This window comes from Oncorhynchus mykiss, chromosome 4 (genome assembly GCF_057628025.1).
Source record: "Oncorhynchus mykiss isolate SJ-2025 chromosome 4, ASM5762802v1, whole genome shotgun sequence".
Taxonomy (NCBI): Eukaryota; Metazoa; Chordata; class Actinopteri; order Salmoniformes; family Salmonidae; genus Oncorhynchus; species Oncorhynchus mykiss.
In genome coordinates, this window is record NC_143025.1 from 90849544 (window position 1) to 90872939 (window position 23396).

At 46.2% G+C, this 23396-nt stretch overlaps 1 protein-coding gene across 28 annotated transcripts; it reads right to left on the reverse strand.

Moving 5' to 3' along the window:
- Positions 1-1838: 1838 nt before the first annotated feature.
- zc3h14 (zinc finger CCCH-type containing 14) lies at positions 1839-22391 on the reverse strand. 28 transcript variants are annotated; one of them, XM_090233265.1, is made up of 18 exons: positions 21961-22391; positions 21275-21317; positions 21000-21114; positions 20801-20841; positions 20018-20171; positions 19364-19742; positions 18885-19090; positions 18461-18561; positions 18159-18314; positions 17080-17163; positions 13959-14080; positions 12959-13182; positions 10956-11179; positions 8598-8733; positions 8290-8435; positions 3723-3802; positions 3427-3533; positions 1839-2437 (listed from the first exon to the last, which is right to left on the reverse strand). In XM_090233265.1, exons 1-18 carry the CDS (start codon positions 21994-21996, stop codon positions 2434-2436), a joined length of 2358 nt encoding a protein of 785 aa, XP_090089391.1. In that variant the 5' UTR covers positions 21997-22391; the 3' UTR covers positions 1839-2433. The 28 variants fall into 28 exon arrangements, with proteins under 28 accessions (XP_090089391.1, XP_090089418.1, XP_090089412.1 ...); XM_090233292.1 differs by having other exon boundaries at positions 17080-17160; positions 18885-19081; positions 19364-19739; positions 21961-22386; XM_090233286.1 differs by having other exon boundaries at positions 18885-19081; positions 19364-19739; positions 21961-22386.
- Positions 22392-23396: the final 1005 nt, after the last annotated feature.

The window sequence follows — 23396 nt, forward strand, 5'->3', positions numbered from 1 at the left end:
CAGTCTGCGTTCCAATTCGTCCCAGAGTTGTCCGACGAGGTTGAGGTCAGGGCTCTGAGCAGGTCAGTCAAGTTCTTCCACACCAATCTCAACAAACCATTTCTGAATGGACCTTGCTTTGTGCACAGGGGCATTGTCATGCTGAAACAGGAAAGGTCCTTCCCCGAACTGTTGCCACAAAGTTGGAAGCACAGAATCGTCTAGAATGTCATTGTATTGCCCTTAAGGTTAAGATTTTCCTTCACTGGAACTAAGGGACCTAACCCAAAATCATGAAAAACAGCCTCAGACTATGATTCCTACTCCACCAACCTTACAGTTGGCACTATGCATTGGGGCAGGTAGCATTCTCCTGGCATCCAACAAACCCAGATTAGTCCGTCGGACTGCCAGACAGTGAAGCGTGATCCATCACTCCAGAGTCCAATGGCGGCAATCTTTACGCCACTCCAACGGACGCTTGGCATTACGCACGGTGATCTTTGGCTTCTGTGCGGCTGCTTGGCCATGGAAACCCATTTCATGAAGCTCCCGACGAACAGTTATTGTGCTGACGTTGCTTCCAGAGGCAGTTTGGAACTCAGTAAGGAGTGTTGCAACCGAGGACAGGCGATTTTTTACACAACTCACTTCAGCACCCAGTGGTCCCGCTCTGTGAGCCGAATCCACTCATTTGAAGAGGTGTACACATACGTGTGTGTGTGTGGATATATACGTACACACACAAAAATACAACAAAATATTTTTACTGAGTTACAGTTCATAGAAGGAAATCAGTCAATTGAAGTAAATTCATTAGGACCTAATCTATGGATTTCACATGACTGGGCAGAGGTGCAGCCAAGGCCCACCCATTGGGCAGCCGGGCTCCTCAGCGCCCACCCACTGGGGAACCGGGCTCCTCAGCGCCCACCCACTGGGGAACCGGGCTCCTCAGCGCCCACCCACTGTGGAACCGGGCTCCTCAGCGCCCACCCACTGGGGAACCGGGCTCCTCAGCGCCCACCCACTGGGGAACCGGGCTCCTCAGCGCCCACCCACTGGGGAACCGGGCTCCTCAGCGCCCACCCACTGGGGAACCGGGCACCTCAGCGCCCACCCATTGGGGAACCGGGCTCCTCAGCGCCCACCCATTGGGGAACCGGGCTCCTCAGCGCCCACCCACTGGGGAACCGGGCTCCTCAGCGCCCACCCACTGGGCAGCCGGGCTCCTCAGCGCCCACCCACTGGGCAGCCGGGCTCCTCAGCGCCCACCCACTGGGGAACCGGGCTCCTCAGCGCCCACCCACTGGGGAACCGGGCTCCCCAGCGCCCACCCACTGGGGAACCGGGCTCCCCAGCGCCCACCCACTGGGGAACCGGGCTCCTCAGCGCCCACCCACTGGGGAACCGGGCTCCTCAGCGCCCACCCACTGGGGAACCGGGCTCCTCAGCGCCCACCCACTGGGGAACCGGGCTCCTCAGCGCCCACCCATCGGGGAACCGGGCTCCTCAGCGCCCACCCCTCATCAGACGATCCCGTCAGAGCCTGGTTCCTCTCTAGGTTTCTTCCTTAGGTTCCTGCCTTTCTAGGGAGTTTTTCCTAGCCACATTGCTTCTACATCTGCATTGTTTGCTCTTTGGGGGTTTTTAGACTGGGTTTCTGTATAAGCCCTTGGTGACATCATCTGCTGAAGTAGAAAGGGCTTCCTAAAATACATTTGGTTGATGTTCAGTGTGGAAACAGCAGGTCCAGACAGTTCTAAGCGGTGGCACCCAGTCAGTCCAGCAACGTAATGATCGGTCTCTCCCTCAACTGAGCCTGGGGACGAGGTTATGAAAATACACAGACCAGCAAATTTGACATGGAGTATTTTAATATACTTTCAACATTATCAAAAACTAATGTCAGTTTCACAAAATGAAATAAAAATGAAATTAAGGACCGACCAAGATCGTTGATAATTAAACCGTAAAGAGAATAAAACAATAACTAAACAGTATAACCACATCTTCTACAACAGGAATCAACAAGATTCAGCCACGGGGCAAATTTATTTTCCTAAAAAAAAAAAAAAATGTTCAGGGGGTCAGAACATAAAAACAATTGTAGACTGCAAATTGACAGCAAGAAGCCCAAATGAATATATTTGACTAAAACAATTACTTCCAACTTTGCTTACATTTGTATACAATCAAATCTCTCCATTATGCATTGGAATAGTCTGGAACACATTCCCAAAGTTTTTTAAAAAATCACTTGAAGCTGAAATGCTGGTGTTTTTACAGTCTTATGTCCAACAGTAAACACTTTATTTTGCTCAGAAAACTTGGGGGGGAGGGTCAAATAAAATCACTTGCGGGCCAAATTCAGCCCGTGGGCCACCAGTTGGAGAACCCTGTTCTATAGCTTCACATCATCTTGACTCGGTCAGTCTCAGGTACTCTTGTCGTCTAGCTAGGAAGATTACAAGGACAATAAAGAAGAGCATTAAGGACCAAATAGGACACAGTTTGGAGTTTGACAAACGGAGATTGAAAATGGCGTCTCATGAAAGTTACTCGGACTCGAAGTACCAGTAAAAGATGTTGCATCATCCTTTTGTTATGTGTTCGATATGTAATGCCTGGTTACCTGTTTTGGGTAGGTAATGCTAGGTTACCTGCTCTGGGTAGGTAATACTAGGTATGTAATGCCTGGTTACCTGCTCTGGGTAGGTAATACTAGGTATGTAATGCTTGGTTACCTGTTTTGGGTAGGTAATGCTAGGTTACCTGCTCTGGGTAGGTAATACTAGGTATGTAATGCCTGGTTACCTGCTCTGGGTAGGTAATACTAGGTATGTAATGCTTGGTTACCTGTTTTGGGTAGGTAATGCTAGGTTACCTGCTCTGGGTAGGTAATACTAGGTATGTAATGCCTGGTTACCTGTTCTGGGTAGGTAATACTAGGTATGTAATGCCTGGTTACCTGTTCTGGGTAGGTAATACTAGGTATGTAATGCCTGGTTACCTGTTCTGGGTAGGTAATACTAGGTATGTAATGCCTGGTTACCTGTTCTGGGTAGGTAATACTAGGTATGTAATGCCTGGTTACCTGTTCTGGGTAGGTAATACTAGGTATGTAATGCCTGGTTACCTGCTCTGGGTAGGTAATACTAGGTATGTAATGCCTGGTTACCTGCTCTGGGTAGGTAATACTGGGTATGTAATGCCTGGTTACCTGCTCTGGGTAGGTAATACTAGGTATGTAATGCCTGGTTACCTGCTCTGGGTATGTAATGCCTGGTTACCTGCTCTGGGTAGGTAATACTGGGTATGTAATGCCTGGTTACCTGTTCTGGGTATGTAATGCCTGGTTACCTGCTCTGGGTAGGTAATACTGGGTATGTAATGCTTGGTTACCTGCTCTGGGTAGGTAATACTGGGTATGTAATGCCTGGTTACCTGCTCTGGGCCTTGGTCCACTTGAGGGCGTGTCTGGGAGGGACCGTGGCAGTGGGGTGGTAGAAGGTGCAACCAGTGCGTTTACACTGGGCTCCAAACCGACAAGGCTGACAGGAGACAAGAAACCAGTCAAGAAACATAATCTTGAAGTTAATACAGCAACATTTTGATCAGCACTCAAGACATTCCTTATTTCCTTACTAGTGTCTAATGAAAGATTGTATAACAAACAGCTCAAAACAGGTATTTGAGGACAAACTCCTTTCAACCTCATGGTTGTAGAGTATTGTTCTGACCTTGGGGTGGTAGAAGAGACAGTCCATCTTCTTACACTCTGGGAAGAAACGGCAAACGCTGCTGGTCTGGACTGGAGGCACTGTAATTAAACCAACAACCCATTAAAACACTGCTAGTCTGGAGACACTAATTAAACTAACACTGCTGGTCTGGAGACACTAATTAAACTAACAACCCATTAAAACACTGCTGGTCTGGAGACACTAATTAAACTAACACTGCTGGTCTGGAGACACTAATTAAACTAACGCCCATTAAAACACTGCTGGTCTGGAGACACTAATTAAACTAACAACCCATTAAAACACTGCTGGTCTGGAGACACTAATTAAACTAACACTGCTGGTCTGGAGACACTAATTAAACTAACACTGCTGGTCTGGAGACACTAATTAAACTAACAACCCATTAAAACACTGCTGGTCTGGAGACACTAATTAAACTAACACTGCTGGTCTGGAGACACTAATTAAACTAACGCCCATTAAAACACTGCTGGTCTGGAGACACTAATTAAACTAACAACCCATTAAAACACTGCTGGTCTGGTCTGGAGACACTAATTAAACCAACAACCCATTAAAACACTGCTGGACTGGAGACACTAATTAAACTAACGCCCGTTAAAACACTGCTGGTCTGGAGACACTAATTAAACTAACGCCCATTAAAACACTGCTGGTCTGGAGACACTAATTAAACTAATGCCCGTTAAAACACTGCTGGTCTGGAGACACTAATTAAACTAACGCCCATTAAAACACTGCTGGTCTGGAGACACTAATTAAACTAACGCCCATTAAAACACTGCTGGTCTGGAGACACTAATTAAACTAACGCCCGTTAAAACACTGCTGGTCTGGAGACACTAATTAAACTAACGCCCATTAAAACACTGCTGGTCTGGAGACACTAATTAAACTAATGCCCGTTAAAACACTGCTGGTCTGGAGACACTAATTAAACTAACGCCCATTAAAACACTGCTGGTCTGGAGACACTAATTAAACTAACGCCCATTAAAACACTGCTGGTCTGGAGACACTAATTAAACTAACACTGCTGTTCTGGAGACACTAATTAAACTAACACTGCTGTTCTGGAGACACTAATTAAACTAACACTGCTGGTTTGGAGACACTAATTAAACTAACACTGCTGGTTTGGAGACACTAATTAAACCAACAACCCATTAAAACACTGCTGGTTTGGAGACACTAATTAAACTAACGCCCGTTAAAACACTGCTGGTCTGGAGACACTGTAATTAAACTAACGCCCGTTAAAACACTGCTGGTCTGGAGACACTAATTAAACTAACGCCCGTTAAAACACTGCTGGTCTGGACTGGAGACACTAATTAAACTAACGCCCATTAAAACACTGCTGGTCTGGAGACACTAATTAAACTAACAACCCATTAAAACACTGCTGGTCTGGTCTGGAGACACTAATTAAACTAACGCCCATTAAAACACTGCTGGACTGGAGACACTAATTAAACTAACGCCCGTTAAAACACTGCTGGTCTGGAGACACTGTAATTAAACTAACGCCCGTTAAAACACTGCTGGTCTGGAGACACTAATTAAACTAACGCCCGTTAAAACACTGCTGGTCTGGTCTGGAGACACTAATTAAACTAACGCCCGTTAAAACACTGCTGGTCTGGAGACACTAATTAAACTAACGCCCATTAAAACACTGCTGGTCTGGAGACACTAATAAAACTAACACTGCTGGTCTGGAGACACTAATTAAACTAACGCCCGTTAAAACACTGCTGGTCTGGAGACACTAATTAAACTAACGCCCGTTAAAACACTGCTGGTCTGGAGACACTAATTAAACTAACGGCCATTAAAACACTGCTGGTCTGGAGACACTAATTAAACTAACGCCCGTTAAAACACTGCTGGTCTGGAGACACTAATTAAACTAACGCCCGTTAAAACACTGCTGGTCTGGAGACACTGTAATTAAACCAACAACCCATTAAAACACTGCTGGTCTGGAGACACTAATTAAACTAACGCCCGTTAAAACACTGCTGGTCTGGAGACACTAATTAAACTAACGCCCGTTAAAACACTGCTGGTCTGGAGACACTAATTAAACTAACACTGCTGGTCTGGAGACACTAATTAAACTAACGCCCATTAAAACACTGCTGGTCTGGAGACACTAATTAAACTAACACTGCTGGTCTGGAGACACTAATTAAACTAACGCCCATTAAAACACTGCTGGTCTGGAGACACTAATTAAACTAACACCCGTTAAAACACTGCTGGTCTGGAGACACTAATTAAACTAACACCCGTTAAAACACTGCTGGTCTGGAGACACTAATTAAACTAACGCCCGTTAAAACACTGCTGGTCTGGAGACACTAATTAAACTAACGCCCGTTAAAACACTGCTGGTCTGGAGACACTGTAATTAAACCAACAACCCATTAAAACACTGCTGGTCTGGAGACACTAATTAAACTAACGCCCGTTAAAACACTGCTGGTCTGGAGACACTAATTAAACTAACGCCCGTTAAAACACTGCTGGTCTGGTCTGGAGACACTAATTAAACTAACGCCCATTAAAACACTGCTGGTCTGGAGACACTAATTAAACTAACGCCCATTAAAACACTGCTGGTCTGGAGACACTAATTAAACTAACACTGCTGGTCTGGAGACACTAATTAAACTAACGCCCATTAAAACACTGCTGGTCTGGAGACACTAATTAAACTAACACCCGTTAAAACACTGCTGGTCTGGAGACACTAATTAAACTAACACCCGTTAAAACACTGCTGGTCTGGAGACACTAATTAAACTAACGCCCGTTAAAACACTGCTGGTCTGGAGACACTAATTAAACTAACGCCCGTTAAAACACTGCTGGTTTGGAGACACTAATTAAACTAACGCCCGTTAAAACACTGCTGGTCTGGAGACACTAATTAAACTAACACTGCTGGTCTGGAGACACTAATTAAACTAACACTGCTGGTCTGGAGACACTAATTAAACTAACGCCCGTTAAAACACTGCTGGTCTGGAGACACTAATTAAACTAACGCCCATTAAAACACTGCTGGTCTGGAGACACTAATTAAACTAACGCCCGTTAAAACACTGCTGGTCTGGAGACACTAATTAAACTAACGCCCATTAAAACACTGCTGGTCTGGACTGGAGACACTAATTAAACTAACGGCCATTAAAACACTGCTGGTCTGGAGACACTAATTAAACTAACACTGCTGGTCTGGAGACACTAATTAAACTAACGCCCGTTAAAACACTGCTGGTCTGGAGACACTAATTAAACTAACGCCCGTTAAAACACTGCTGGTCTGGAGACACTAATTAAACTAACACTGCTGGTCTGGAGACACTAATTAAACTAACACTGCTGGTCTGGAGACACTAATTAAACTAACACTGCTGGTCTGGAGGCACTGTAATTAAACTAACGCCCATTAAAACACTGCTGGTCTGGAGACACTAATTAAACTAACGCCCGTTAAAACACTGCTGGTCTGGAGACACTAATTAAACTAACGCCCATTAAAACACTGCTGTCTGGAGACACTAATTAAACTAACGCCCATTAAAACACTGCTGTCTGGAGACACTAATTAAACTAACGCCCATTAAAACACTGCTGTCTGGAGACACTAATTAAACTAACACTGCTGGTCTGGAGACACTAATTAAACTAACACTGCTGGTCTGGAGACACTAATTAAACTAACACTGCTGGTCTGGAGGCACTAATTAAACTAACGCCCATTAAAACACTGCTGGTCTGGAGACACTAATTAAACTAACGCCCGTTAAAACACTGCTGGTCTGGAGACACTGTAATTAAACTAACGCCCGTTAAAACACTGCTGGTCTGGAGACACTAATTAAACTAACGCCCGTTAAAACACTGCTGGTCTGGAGACACTAATTAAACTAACGCCCGTTAAAACACTGCTGGTCTGGAGACACTAATTAAACTAACGCCCGTTAAAACACTGCTGGTCTGGAGACACTAATTAAACTAACGCCCGTTAAAACACTGCTGGTCTGGAGACACTAATTAAACTAACGCCCGTTAAAACACTGCTGGTCTGGAGACACTAATTAAACTAACACTGCTGGTCTGGAGACACTAATTAAACTAACACCCGTTAAAACACTGCTGTTAGATACAGACAAAGGTAGAAGACATCAAATAAAAAAAGGTAACATCTCAACTGATAATATTTACACATTTAATAACCAACATATATACAAAACATCCTAATCTAATGCTGCGCTCATAACATCTCGTAAAAATATATGTTGTTTTTCTTTAACACTATAATTTGAATACGAGTATGACAGCAGTACTTTGAGTTTATGGTTGACCCAGCTGGTTCGCCATTAGCGATCGGCGTTCAAATCGGTTCAAAGCACGTGAATGCACACGACTTCGTTGCTTCCAGTTCACACGTACTGTTTTCTGAGTTTCCCCCACATGTCATGAATGCAGCACAAGGGGGAGGGGCTTAAAGGGGGTGTGTCTGTACCTGGTCTGACTGGAGGGGTGTAGGGGGCAGGTCCTCTGCGGCTGACGTGAGTGAAGGGACAATCTGGTTTGGAACACTTGCCGTCAAACTTACAGTTGGGATGGACGAACAGGCATTTGTCCCCAAACTTACAGCTGGGGAAAGTTCTAGACACAAGAGAGAGGGGGACGGAGGAGAGAACAACAGATTAGTCAAGCCAATCCAAATCCAAATAAATGTATGTAGTTTTAGGGTTTAAAACCCCACAATTCCACAAAACAGACTAAAATGCAGACAGTGTTTTGATTTTCAAATCAGGCTGTTCTTACTTGCACTGAGTGGTAGGGTGGTGGTAAACGCACTCATCTCCACTCTTACAGACGGGCCAGAACTTACACCTCTCCAGAACCTTCTGTCTCTTCACAGGACCCGCCTCCTCCTCCTCCTCAGTCTCCATCCCTAACTCTGAAACCGAGGAACGACATGATGACAGAGTTTAGATGAGGGCCGGCTTTCCAGACCAGAAACCACTCCGTAGAAAGATACCCAGAGATCTAGGTCGATGTTTCTTACAAAAAGCACACCAAACACAACATTGACTCGTACCTTATCCAGCACTGTTTAAGCTGTTTAGTGAGAACCTTGGTCAGCCTAAAGTCTCCTTACCTCACCAGAATCGCTTTCCATTGAAAAAAAAAAATACAGATTTCTTGTAGTTTGGTCGCTGACATTGACAGTAGAAAACTGGTCACTTAAGACAACGTTGAAACCCTAGAGGAGCTGTAGTGTAGTTGACAGAAAGTGTCAGTGTGGTAGCCCAAGCTGTTATACAGAGACAGCCAATCAGAACAACATCTGGTGTGGTAGCCTCAGCTGTTATACAGAGACAGCCAATCAGAACAACATCTGGTGTGGTAGCCTCAGCTGTTATACAGAGACAGCCAATCAGAACATCTGGTGTGGTAGCCTCAGCTGTTATACAGAGACAGCCAATCAGAACAACATCTGGTGTGGTAGCCTCAGCTGTTATACAGAGACAGCCAATCAGAACAACATCTGGTGTGGTAGCCTCAGCTGTTATACAGAGACAGCCAATCAGAACAACGTCTGGTGTGGTAGCCTCAGCTGTTATACAGAGACAGCCAATCAGAACAACATCTGGTGTGGTAGCCTCAGCTGTTATACAGAGACAGCCAATCAGAACATCTGGTGTGGTAGCCTCAGCTGTTATACAGAGACAGCCAATCAGAACAACGTCTGGTGTGGTAGCCTCAGCTGTTATACAGAGACAGCCAATCAGAACAACGTCTGGTGTGGTAGCCTCAGCTGTTATACAGAGACAGCCAATCAGTACAACATCTGGTGTGGTAGCCTCAGCTGTTATACAGAGACAGCCAATCAGAACATCTGGTGTGGTAGCCTCAGCTGTTATACAGAGACAGCCAATCAGAACATCTGGTGTGGTAGCCTCAGCTGTTATACAGAGACAGCCAATCAGAACAACATCTGATGTGGTAGCCTCAGCTGTTATACAGAGACAGCCAATCAGAACATCTGGTGTGGTAGCCACAGCTGTTATGATCAGTCACTAGTAATAATGACAAGTGGAAGTGCTTAACCATTGAAAAAGCCTTCACAATTGTAATACCCGAGTGTCAATGCTCACACCCGGGGCGGCAGCGTAGCCTAGTGGTTAGAGTGGAGGGGCGGCAGCGTAGCCTAGTGGTTAGAGTGGAGGGGCGGCAGGGTAGCCTAGTGGTTAGAGTGTAGAGGCGGCAGCGTAGCCTAGTGGTTAGAGTGGAGGGGCGGCAGCGTAGCCTAGTGGTTAGAGTGGAGGGGCGGCAGGGTAGCCTAGTGGTTAGAGTGGAGGGGCGGCAGCGTAGCCTAGTGGTTAGAGTGGAGGGGCGGCAGGGTAGCCTAGTGGTTAGAGTGGAGGGGCGGCAGCGTAGCCTAGTGGTTAGAGTGGAGGGGCGGCAGGGTAGCCTAGTGGTTAGAGTGGAGGGGCGGCAGGGTAGCCTAGTGGTTAGAGTGGAGGGGCGGCAGGTAGCCTAGTGGTTAGAGTGGAGGGGCGGCAGGGTAGCCTAGTGGTTAGAGTGGAGGGGCGGCAGCGTAGCCTAGTGGTTAGAGTGGAGGGGCGGCAGGGTAGCCTAGTGGTTAGAGTGGAGGGGCGGCAGGGTAGCCTAGTGGTTAGAGTGGAGGGGCGGCAGGGTAGCCTAGTGGTTAGAGTGGAGGGGCGGCAGGGTAGCCTAGTGGTTAGAGTGGAGGGGCGGCAGCGTAGCCTAGTGGTTAGAGTGGAGGGGCGGCAGGGTAGCCTAGTGGTTAGAGTGGAGGGGCGGCAGGGTAGCCTAGTGGTTAGAGTGGAGGGGCGGCAGGGTAGCCTAGTGGTTAGAGTGGAGGGGCGGCAGCGTAGCCTAGTGGTTAGAGTGGAGGGGCGGCAGCGTAGCCTAGTGGTTAAGAGCGTTGGACTAGTCACCGGAAGGTTGCAAGTTCAAATCCCCGAGCTGACAAGGTCGTTCTGCCCCTGAACAAGGCACTGAAAATAAGAATTTGTTCTTAACTGACTTGCCTAGTTAAATAAAAGGTAAATAAAAAATAAACACCCTAATACTAAATTATAGAAGCAAAAATAATTGATTTTATTTATAACAATTTTGCCAATAAATAAATGAATAATTAAATCCCTTTACCATCAGGGTATTGTGGTTCCCCCTGCAGTCTGTGGTGGATGCTGAGTTTGGGTTTTGTTCCGAGGTGGATGGAGGGGTCAGGCATGGTGGTCTTGGCTGGTTTAGGATAACTGTCATCCGCTTCCATGTCACAGTCTCCTAGGTTACCCAGGGGGCTAGGAACCCCATCCAGGGTCACAATGAACTTAGGACTGGCTGACCCCGCGGCTTCAGCCTTCTCACTGCTAGGAGGGAGGCAGAGGAGAGAGGGAGGGAGGAAGGCAGAGGAGAGAGGGAGGGAGGAAGGCAGAGGAGAGAGGGAGGGAGGAAGGCAGAGGAGAGAGGGAGGGAGGGAGGAAGGCAGAGGAGAGAGGGAGGGAGGGAGGAAGGCAGAGGAGAGAGGGAGGGAGGAAGGCAGAGGAGAGGGAGGGAGGGAGGAAGGCAGAGGAGAGAGAGGGAGGGAGGAAGGCAGAGGAGAGAGGGAGGGAGGAAGGCAGAGGAGAGAGGGAGGGAGGGAGGAAGGCAGAGGAGAGAGGGAGGGAGGGAGGAAGGCAGAGGAGAGAGGGAGGGAGGGAGGAAGGCAGAGGAGAGAGGGAGGGAGGGAGGAAGGCAGAGGAGAGAGGGAGGGAGGAAGGCAGAGGAGAGGGAGGGAGGGAGGAAGGCAGAGGAGAGAGGGAGGGAGGAAGGCAGAGGAGAGAGGGAGGGAGGGAGGAAGGCAGAGGAGAGAGGGAGGGAGGAAGGCAGAGGAGAGAGGGAGGGAGGGAGGAAGGCAGAGGAGAGAGGGAGGGAGGGAGGAAGGCAGAGGAGAGAGGGAGGGAGGGAGGAAGGCAGAGGAGAGAGGGAGGGAGGAAGGCAGAGGAGAGGGAGGGAGGGAGGAAGGCAGAGGAGAGAGGGAGGAACAGACAGACAGAAAAGCATTATGACAGTTTTGTTTACTTAGCTTGTTTTCAGTGAGCCATGCTGCAACAACAACGTATAAATAAAATATCTGAGCCAGCCCACTACGAGTGACGTAGAGGGCAGCCCACTACGAGTGACGTAGAGGGCAGCCCACTACGAGTGACGTAGAGGGCAGCCCACTACGAGTGACGTAGAGGGCAGCCCACTACGAGTGACGTAGAGGGCAGCCCACTACGAGTGACGTAGAGGGCAGCCCACTACGAGTGACGTAGAGGGCAGCCCACTACGAGTGACGTAGAGGGCAGCCCACTACGAGTGACGTAGAGGGCAGCCCACTACGAGTGACGTAGAGGGCAGCCCACTACGAGTGACGTAGAGGGCAGCCCACTACGAGTGACGTAGAGGGCAGCCCACTACGAGTGACGTAGAGGGCAGCCCACTACGAGTGACGTAGAGGGCAGCCCACTACGAGTGACGTAGAGGGCAGCCCACTACGAGTGACGTAGAGGGCAGCCCACTACGAGTGACGTAGAGGGCAGCCCACTACGAGTGACGAAGAGGGCAGCCCACTACGAGTGACGAAGAGGGCAGCCCACTACGAGTCACGAAGAGGGCAGCCCACTACGAGTGACGTAGAGGGCAGCCCACTACGAGTGACGTAGAGGGCAGCCCACTACGAGTGACGTAGAGGGCAGCCCACTACGAGTGACGTAGAGGGCAGCCCACTACGAGTGACGTAGAGGGCAGCCCACTACGAGTGACGTAGAGGGCAGCCCACTACGAGTGACGTAGAGGGCAGCCCACTACGAGTGACGTAGAGGGCAGCCCACTACGAGTGACGTAGAGGGCAGCCCACTACGAGTGACGTAGAGGGCAGCCCACTACGAGTGACGTAGAGGGCAGCCCACTACGAGTGACGTAGAGGGCAGCCCACTACGAGTGACGTAGAGGGCAGCCCACTACGAGTGACGTAGAGGGCAGCACACTACGAGTCACTAAGAGGGCAGCCCACTACGAGTCACTAAGAGGGCAGCCCACTACGAGTCACTAAGAGGGCAGCACACTATGAGTCACTAAGAGAGCAGCCACTATTAGTCACAAAGAGGGTAGTCACTATGATATACCTGGCTGGCTGCACCATGCGTGGAGTAGCTGGCTGGATCTCCTCCTTGACCATGGCTCCCAGCCTGCTCCTCATAGGCACGGTGGTCTCCTCCCGTCTGCTCCTCATAGGAGGTGCCACTTCCTCCAGTTCCAGTCTACTCCTCATAGGAGGTGCCACTTCCTCCAGTCCACTCCTCATAGGAGGCGGCATCTCCTCTAACCCCAGCCTACTCGTCATAGGCACCTAACGGGATCACAACAGATAATAAGATATTCAGGTTGGATTGTGTTATACTCAATGACTTTTAAAAATACAGTCGTTTACTCTCTATGAGATCACAATAGAGGGGTTACGTGTATCTTCATGTCTCAATCCATCTGCCTAGGTCTCACAAAAACACTTTGATCAACAAACTAATATGACCCCTCTATGGAAAGATGACTCACGAACACGAGGATGTTCTCCATTTTGCTCTACGACCCTCACAATGGAGGCTGATTTAGACCTGGGACACCAGGTGTTTGCAATTAATAATCAGGTAGAACAGAAAAGAAGCAGGCTCCGGACCTCACAGGGTCAGAGTTGAATACCCCGGTCCTAGATTCAGGACAGACACTTCAAAACCATATGATGTATTGTTTGTTTAGTTATTCAATGCGTTTCTCTGGTCTATAGTAGTAAAGGCCAAATTCTATAATTTTTCAAACAATAAAGTTAAACAATTGTAAATGAGAACTTGTTCTCAACTGGCCTACCTGGTTAAATAAAAGAAAAATTAAATACCTAAAAGGGGTCCTAAAATAATAAATCAAATAGCTAAATTATCTATGGTATGACCATCTTAAAACAATTCCATGTGACCATCTTAAAACAATTCCACATGTTAGCCTAGTAGAACCCCTCCCGCCCCCCACCAGCTTAGAATTCAGGCTGCCTGAATGTATTTCCATGCTGACATGGAGGGGGGGAGGGGGGGTTTAATGGAGACTATTCGTTATGGTCATCATCATCATCATCACCCTGTCCAGTTGTCCCAGTCTGTTGCGGACAGGAACCAGCTCCTCCTCCAGTTCAGGCCTCCTCACGATGAAGGAGCGCGTGTCAAACGGCTTCAGGACACTCCCCTCGGCCACTTCCAGAGCTACACAAGGACCATGTGAGACACCAATATTCTGTTAGTACAATCACAAAGTCAGACGTGTGAGGCTGTCGGTCAGGAGTTAAACAGTCCTGCTCTCCAGTGTGTTAGTAGCGGTGAGCGATTAATCAAAATGCAGGTAAATGGTTTTTTTGTTGTTTGTTATTTAAAAACAACTAATTGACAAGACGTCAGCTACATGACTTGAATTTCATTTAGTTGTTATTTTTTTGTGAGCCCAACGTGCCGTTTTTCTAGAGAGAGAAATCAAATCATTCGCGAGAGAAATCGAATCACAAACTATGTGGGACGCTGGGCTGAAGGTAGTTGTACTTTTCATGATGCAAATATTCAACCTAATTGACAGTGCAGAAACGCGGTAATTAACTGCAATGACCCTGATCAATCGTGCCTGTTCTTTCCAGCTCGGACAGAGATGGATATACTTTTATGCCTGCTACTTTAAGTTAGATACACACACACACAGGCCGTATGAGAGAGGAATGTACACAACACGGGGAGAGAAAGGGGGAGAGAGTTTAAAAAAAAAAAGAAGTATATTTTGAAGAACTAGTCAAATTATTTTGTCAGACAGGCTAGCCCGCCTAAACACGCTATCTAAATAGGTTGACTAAAGACAGTACAGTATGGGGAACAGTGAGAGAACGTTGTCTGGCTGGCTGATACTTCCTGAGGAGAAACGAGAAGAATTTAAGGATGAAAAATATTTTATTATAATTAATTATTTTTCCCTTTTGTCTATCCAATGTGGACCTGGACAGAGACCACAGAATATTTTGGCAAATGAATGTTCACTATTTTTGGCTTTTCCATTAAAAAGCTCTAGAATAATTTGTCATAATTTCAATCTATTTAATATATATTTTTAAAGTATAGAAACCCATAATTTATTTTGAATTATTTTATAATCGAACCACCTTCAAAAAGCACTAATCACTCAACGTTGGACAAAACAGTCCTCAATCTACACACAATACCCCATAATGACAAAGCGAAAACAGACTAAGATTTTTTTGAAAATGTACTAAAAATAAAAAAAATAGAAATAGCTTAATTACATAAGTATTCAGACCCTATGTAATGAGAACTGATATTGGGCTCAGGTGCATCCTGTTTCCATTGCACAGTTGGCAGTGGAAGTCAGCACAAAAACCAAACCATGAGGTTGAAGGAATTGTCCGTAGAGCTCCGAGACAGGATTGCCTTGAGGCACAGATCTGGGGAAGGGTACCAAAACATTTCTGCAGCATTGAAGGTCCCCAAGAACACAGTGGCCTCCATCATTCTTAAATGGAAGAAGTTTGGAACCACCAAGACTTCCTAGAGCTGGCTGCCTGGCCAAACTGAGCAATCGGGGGAGAAGGGCCTTGGTCAGGGAGGTGACCAAGAACCCAATGGTCATTCTGACAAAGCTCCAGAGTTCCTCTGAAGATGGGAGAACCTTCCAGAAAAAAACCCCATCTCTGCAGCACTCCACAAATCAGGCCTTTATGGTAGAGTGGCCAGACGAAAGCCACTCCTCATTAAAAGGCACATGACAGCCCCCTTGGAATTTGCCAAAAGGCAACTAAAGGACTCAGACCATGAGAAACAAGATTCTCTGGTCTGGTGAAACCAAGATTGAACTCTTTGGCCTGAATGCCAAGCATCACATCTGGAGGAAACCAGGCACTGCTCATCTCCTGGCCAATACCATCCCTACGGTGAAGCATGGTGGTGGCAGCATCATGCTGTGGGATGTTTTTCAGCAGCAGGGACTGGGAGACTAGTCAGAATAGAGGGAAAGATGAACGGAGCAAAGCAGAGATCATTGATGAAAACCTGCTCCAGAGGGCAAAGATTCACCTGCCAACAAGACTATGCCCTAAGCACACAGCAAAGACAACGCAGGAGTGGTATCAGGACAAGTTTCTGAATGTCTGAGTTGCCGAGCCAGAGCCCGGACTTGAACCTGATCGAACATCTCTGGAGAGACCTGAAAATAGCTATGCAGCAACACTCCCCATCCGATCTGACAGAGCTTGAGAGGATCTGTCGAGAAGAATGGGAGAAACTCCCAAAACACAGGTGTGCCAAGCTTGTAGTGTCATACCCAAGAAGACGAGTATGTAATCGCTGCCAAAGGTACTTCAACAAAGTAAAAGGTCTGGATACTTATGTAAATGTCATAGTTTTTAAAAATCTGCAAACATTTCTAAAAATCTGTTTTTGCTTTGTCATTATGGGGCATTGTGTGGGAGAAAAAAAATGAGGGAAAAAAAACCATTTAATACATTTTAGGCTGTAACGTAACAAAATGTGGAAAAAAGTGAAGGGGCCTGAATACTGACAATAAAAGGCCACTAAAAAAAGTTGAGGGAGCGTGCAATTGGCATGCTGACTGCAGGAAAATCTACAAGAGCTGTTAGCAGAGAATTTAATGTTAATTTCTCTACCATAAGCAAAACGGCATATTTTAGAGTGGCCTTTTATTGTCCCCCAGCACAAGGTGCACCTGTGTAATGATCATGCTGTTTAATCAGCTTCTTGATATGCCACACCTGTCATGGGGATGAATTATCTTGGCAAAGGAGGGATGTAAACACATTTGTGCACAACATTTGAGAGAAATAAGCTTTTCATTCGTATTGGAACATTTCTGGGATCTTTAATTTCAGCTCATGAAACCAACACTTTACATATTGTGGCAACATTTTGATATTTCAGTTCAGTACAGTCCAGACTCGGACATCGCTCGTTCTGATATTTCTTAAACGTCTTAATTTTGGGGAATTTGTGTGTATTGTTTTGTTTGGCGTTACTGCTGATAGAGCTATATAGAAACATCAGCATTTCAAAATACGTCTACGCCACTAATAACATTTTATTTGATCGTATCAGAGCCGACCCAGACCCGTGACATCATTTCGAATTCTGGATCCGAACCCGCTGGAGCCTTGGTGGATCCGTAAAGACTTCTCGTTAGGATGTGACAGACTCACCTAAATAGTCACTGTGCTGCGCTCTCATGTTGTCTTCTGGCACGTCTAACTGCAGCCGAGAGGCCAGGGACCGAGACTGAACTACTGGGAGAGACCAGTACAGTCATAGTCAGGACAATGCAGTAATATTGATTATGTCATTGTTGGATTTGGAGATTGCAAAAAAGAAAATTTAAAAAAAGCATTTCACTGTAATAGTGCACGTGACACTGAAACATTCATGCTCCTTCTGTAATGAGGAGTCATGGGGCCCAATTCCAACTCCAACCCGAGACGGAGAGCTGAGTGGATTTGAAAAGTGTACTCAATATAGAAGTATAAATATAGAAGAAAAATATAGATTAAATACTCTTGGTAAATAGTGTGGTCTAAAGCTTATCATGAGATACTCTACCTCGGGTGAGCAAAACCTAGAGACTTCCTTACTGTTAGATTTCGTAAACCAACTGTTGTTTACAAATATACACAAACCGCCACCCCTCGTCTTACTGGAGGCAGCTGTTATATCTTGCCGATGCAGTGTAAACCCAGCCAGCTGTATTAATGTCATCGTTCAGCCACGACTCGGTGAAACACAAGATATTAATGTCCCGTTGGTAGGATATTTGTGATTGTAGCTCTATTTTGTTATCCAATGATTGTACGTTGGCTAATAGGACCGATGGTAATGGCAGATTACCCACTTGCCATCGGATCCTTACAAGGCACCCCAAAACCTACGTCCCCGATATCTCCGTCTCTTTCTCATGCGAATCACAGGAGTTTGGGTCTTGTCATGTGTCTGAAGTAAATACTTTGGGTCTTGATTCGTTAAAGAAAAAAAAACATTTGTCCAGTACGAGGTGAGTAATCGCTGTCCTGTAATCTAGAAGCTCTTTTCGGTCATAAATGACAGTCGCGGGAAAAATGTACAAAATAATTTACAAATAACACACAATAGCACAATTGGTTAGGAGACCGTAAAACGGCAGCCATCTCCATTGAACATATCTCTCAGATCTCCACAAGTACAGAGGGATTATGGGTAATTTGGGATTGGGCCTTGGAGTCTGATTTACCTAGCTGTCTGGGGGTCTTACCTAGCTGCCTGGGGGGCTGAGGCTCTGAGGGGGTGTAAGACTGCCCCCTGGGGACCAGGCCGTGGAGGTGCTCCTGAACCAGCTGGATGGCTGCGTTCATCTCGTCAGTGGTTGAACGCGTCCTGGGTGCCACCGGAACCGTCTGTCTCTGTGGTACTGGGGAAACACAGGTTCAATTAGTTCCTTTTGACAGTTTAGTCAGTAATAGGTGTCATGATAAACAGGACGACACATTACAGGTGGTAATTTCTAATAGTCAGGTGTGCTCTTACTTTAAGGCAGATTGACAGAGAGTTACGTACTAGGTAGGTAGGCTGCAGTCTTGTTGATAGAGATCTGGGCCTCAGACATAGCCCTCAGTAGCAGGTTCTTGTTGGCTTGTTTGGCCGGGGGCAGGGAGGGTCTAGAAACGCACCGAGACATGGGTCAACACAGACAACCCCCTGGGGGGGGGGGGGGGGGGGGGGGGGGTCCCAACACACAGACAACCCCCTGGGGGTACCATCACACAGACAACCCCCTGGGGGTACCAACAACGTGTAGCAGTAATGTGAAAGGAGGGATGTTGAAACCAGTTGCTGTCCTAAGATGTTCACTTTAACTAACTGGAATCAAGAGTCGCTGCTCAACACAACAAGAAGCAAAACATACAGAGTAGATGACCATGTGGAAAGGAGAGAGTAACAGAGGTAGACGGATAGTGTGTGTGTGTGTGCGTTCCCTTACTTGCGTTCTGGTTTGGAAGGCAGGGACACTCTGCTGGACAAGTTCTTGACCCCGTATCCTTCATCTTCCTCATCATCATCGTCCTCCTCCTCCTCATCATCATCACTGTCTCGACCCCCGTCTGCTGCCTGGTTCACCCGCACCACGGAACTCACCACCGGGGCTTTGCGCTTCCTCGAAGCCTCCTCCTGCTGCTGCTGCTGCTGCTGGAGACAACAAGGCCAAGAGATGGTTGGCGACAGAAACGGGAAAGCCGTACTAGTTTGATCCTTTTCAAATGATTAAGAAATGCATCCTTCTTTCCTTTTGCAGTAAGCAGAGATCTCATTGGTTGGAATGATTAAAGTAATAGGGTGGTTTCACCAATCTAAATCACTTCTCGATCTCTGATTATGTCAAGACAATGAGAAAGGATGTATTTATGTTGTATTGGAGCAAGACCCTTGACTTAATAAAGGTAATTAGTAAACAATCTGCACCCTGCTGCTGCCTCCTTCTCTGTACGTCCTGCTGTCTCTGCTGCTCCTACTGTCCAGGTGATAGCTGCTGTGCTGCTGCCTGCTGTGTGACCCCGAGGACCCCTCTGAGGACCTATAGGCGTCCGCCGACCTGCCTGTCCCCGAGGAGGACCTGCCCTGGGGCGGCCTGTAGATCTGAGCTGATGCCCGCCCTCCTCCTCCTCCGGAGGTGGATCCACGCAGGCGACCTGGGAGGACGCCCATGTCCACGGGGTCCTCGCCGATCAGGTCATCGTCTAGCTCGGGCTTGATGTCGATGACGGCCTCGGAGGAGGGAGGGTCCATCAGGGGCTTGACCGCGGAGGTGAGGCGGGACGAGGTTTTGTCTGAGGAGACCCTTCTGGACAGAATGACAGTGACGTTAGTGTGTGTGTGTGTGAGTATGAGCTGGGCTGTTTCACCCTGTTTGGTTGCAATAAAATGCCGAAGCTTCACGTCAATTAATTGATCCACATGTAGGTGTTGAGGTCTCGTCCGAGGAGCAACTTCTGAATTAAATAAATGTGTTAGGGGTCTTTCATATGATCCAAGCCAACTTGAACCATGCCGATTTCAGTGAGCATGGCCTTTCTTTTCAATATATAGCTAATCAACGTTTGAAAATCAACACCTTACCTGTGCTCATGGGCGGAGCTTGACACACGGGCCTCTGTCCTATCAGAGCGTGAGCTGGACACCGCAAGGCCCTTTGATTCCTCCCCCTTCCACTCACTCTTCCCTGACGAGGTGCCAGTGTCAGAGTACAGCTGAGGCCTCAGGGACGCGGGTTCTTGATACACACAGAGAGATTGTCAATTTAGCTATACAAGGGTAGAGATAGATAGAATACTGTCAAAGACCGCTCTACAACACATTCAAATAGCTAGACTACTTCATGCTATAGTGTTGTGACGTTCCTAGCCTTGATAAGACTGTTTACAATCCTCTCTTAGGGGTTGTTTGTTTTGGCATCGAACGACTCAAGGTCTTTCAATTCCCACTAGGGTGGGAATCTAGTGGCGCAGCAGGCTCCCGAGTGGTGCAGCGGTCTAAAGCACTGCATCTCAGTGCAAGGGGCGCCACTACAGTCCCTGGTTCAAATGTAGGCTGTATAACATCCGGTCGTGATTGGGAGTCTCATAGGGCGGCGCACAATTTGCCCAGCGTCGTCCGGGTTTGGCCGGTGTTGGCCGTCATTGTAAATAAGAATTTGTTCTTAACCTACTTGCCTAGTTCAATAAAGGTTAAACAAAGGTTAAATAAACACATAGGATGATAGACTTCAATACTGTATATCACCCTAGTAAAAATACAGTATATTTGGACTTTTTCAGCTAGGGAGCTGGTTCTCCTTTTGTGGTCACTGGAACTTAGCTACTGCCCTCAGCTTCTCCGGGACTCCATGTAACCTGAACTTACCTACTGCCACAGACCTCAGCTTCTCTAGGACTCCATGTAACCTGTAACAACAACACACCATACTTAGAACCATTGAAATAGAAAATACAAAGTTACACCCAAAGAATCCTCTCAACTCAAGACACTTGCTGTAGCTGCCAAACAGCGAGACAATAACTTTAGAATATCTGGGACCAGGCCTAGCTGGTTGCATAAGTACCAGACAGTAAACTTGATGGTATTGTTGCCGAGGAAGAGGGACAGGTCATCAGACATCTGCTGGGAAGTCTTCTTGTTGGCCACCATCACCATGATATAGTCTGGTAACTCTTCGTCTAGGGGGAGAGAGAACAGTCAGAAGAATGTATTATATTCTAGAACCCTTGGTAGAAGGTCAAGATCCATAGAAATATTATACTTGTATTTATATATAATGTCAACAGCAGTCAGATTAATTGCTGCAGATCAGAAGCTGATGTCAATATTCACACTTACCAACATAGGCACCGAGTTCTTGAAGCTTCCCCTTGATAGCAGCCTGGGAGAAAATAACAATATATTGTCAATTGCTAGTCTTAGGCCAGAAAACAACTTAACTACTAGGTACCAGTACCGGTTGAAAATGTAAAGCAGCAATCAGCAGTAGAAACAATAACAGTGTCTATTCCCCACCCCTGTTTGAGTAATAAACTGAAATATTGGACATTTAAATATCAAAATTTAGACATAACTGAAGCAGTATATGTGCGTTAGAAACCAAATTTTTCGGCCAGAAAGCTCCGATTCAAACTCCCATTCTACACACTCCCGATGTTGTGTCCCAAAGCTACAGCTCTGCAAGCTTTAATGTCAAAATGTGTTCGTTAAACTCCATATTTGGTGAGTTACAGCGCAACTAACGTTAGCTATCCTCAATTTACCACCGGTATGTAGTTAGCTAACGTTACTTCTAAACAAAAGTTCTAAATAAATACAAATTTACAAAACTCCTATTCGGCACCTCAGAACTGTTATGGACGTCCAACATGTGAGTTGCAGTACTGGGTACCTTAATAGGCATATTTATTTGGGTTGCTTGTAAATTTGTACAAATTCTCTCATGGGTTTAGCGAGCTAGCTAGAGTTAGCTACGCTAACAGGATGGCTAATAAGACGAATAGCTAGCATCGAAATGACCTCACCCGTATTTTCTTGCTTATCTCTGTACCGATCTCCATGTTTGCGTGTGCTGTACCTAATACAATAAGAGTCGTTATTAATTTAAAAAATAGGTTATTATTCACTAAACCAACACGTCCTGCCTACAAAAACACTAACGCCACTGTATGTTAAATGCTAATGCTAATAGCAAACACATTCGCAATGCAATGTGGGATGGTGGCGTTTCCGGTAGCATAAGGACGGGGCACAGCCCAACAGACTGTTTTTCAGCTTTTTTTTTAAAGACTAGCAATTTTTATTGTGGGTGAAAAAAGAAGAACAAAAATACAATAATGAGCTACCATTACTTAGGCTTCATTTTTTTTTTTTTATCCCTAAATCACTCGCGATATTATTTTCATTTGTTTCCTCTGCTCTTTATCCCGAGAGGAGGAAGTCCCGTTCTCATTATACATCAGTGAGGAAGACCCTTAATGTCCGGAATTCATTTAGCCATTTCATTGTAGTCATTGTGATCTATAGACTTGTTATATCTCGAGTGTTATCGTGTTCATTAACTGGTGATATTCATGGATTACTCATATTAATGAAGTCCGATTTAATTAACACATATTATAGTCAGTTGTTAACAGGTTATACATCTGGCTGTGTTGGCAAATTAACTATATCTCATCGGCCGAGCTGGGTGAGGTTGCCGGTTTGTCACAGTTCCGAAACGTCCAGCTCCGTCTAAAGAGCTCCAGAGTGGAGGTGTCATAATACCCATACAACCTAGCGGTCAAACAGATATGGTTACAGTCGTTTTTCTACCATCCATTTTTCCAACAGGGGATTTTAGAAACACTTAAAATAAGGTCTTTGTGTCGGGTAGTCTTTCCCTGGCATAACGTTTTGATAACCATGGAAATCTCTCTCAGATAACCATGCAAATCTCTCTCAGACAAGGTGACTTTTATCAAATATTCGTCTATGTTTACTCTCAGATTCAAGAATACTAATTAGCTTCAAAGTAGACATCGCGCATATCCCAGCAAGCTCCTGCATGTCATCTCTAGCTGACACCTTCCCCTAGCAGGTATTGTGTCCATTTAAAACTTGCACATGACAGTTCACAGAATTGTCAATTTAAAGACATACAGGACAGCCACTGTATTAATTACTACGTTTAGCTAACATTAGATAGTTAATCCAGAGAGATTCATACCTTTGCCTCGATCTGTTAGTCTCATCCAGATCATCATGGCATTTGTAGTTCTTTATGATGGCTACGTTAGCAGCTAATTAGCATGTCATTTTTTGGGGGGTAAACAGGGCAGAGAATGTTAATAAAAGTCACCATGTCCTAGAGAGATTTGCATCGTTATCAAAACGTCACGCCAGGGTAAACCATTTATTTTTTTATGTTTATTACATTTTTTAATTAAATATATTTGTTTTATTATTTGTATTTTACCCT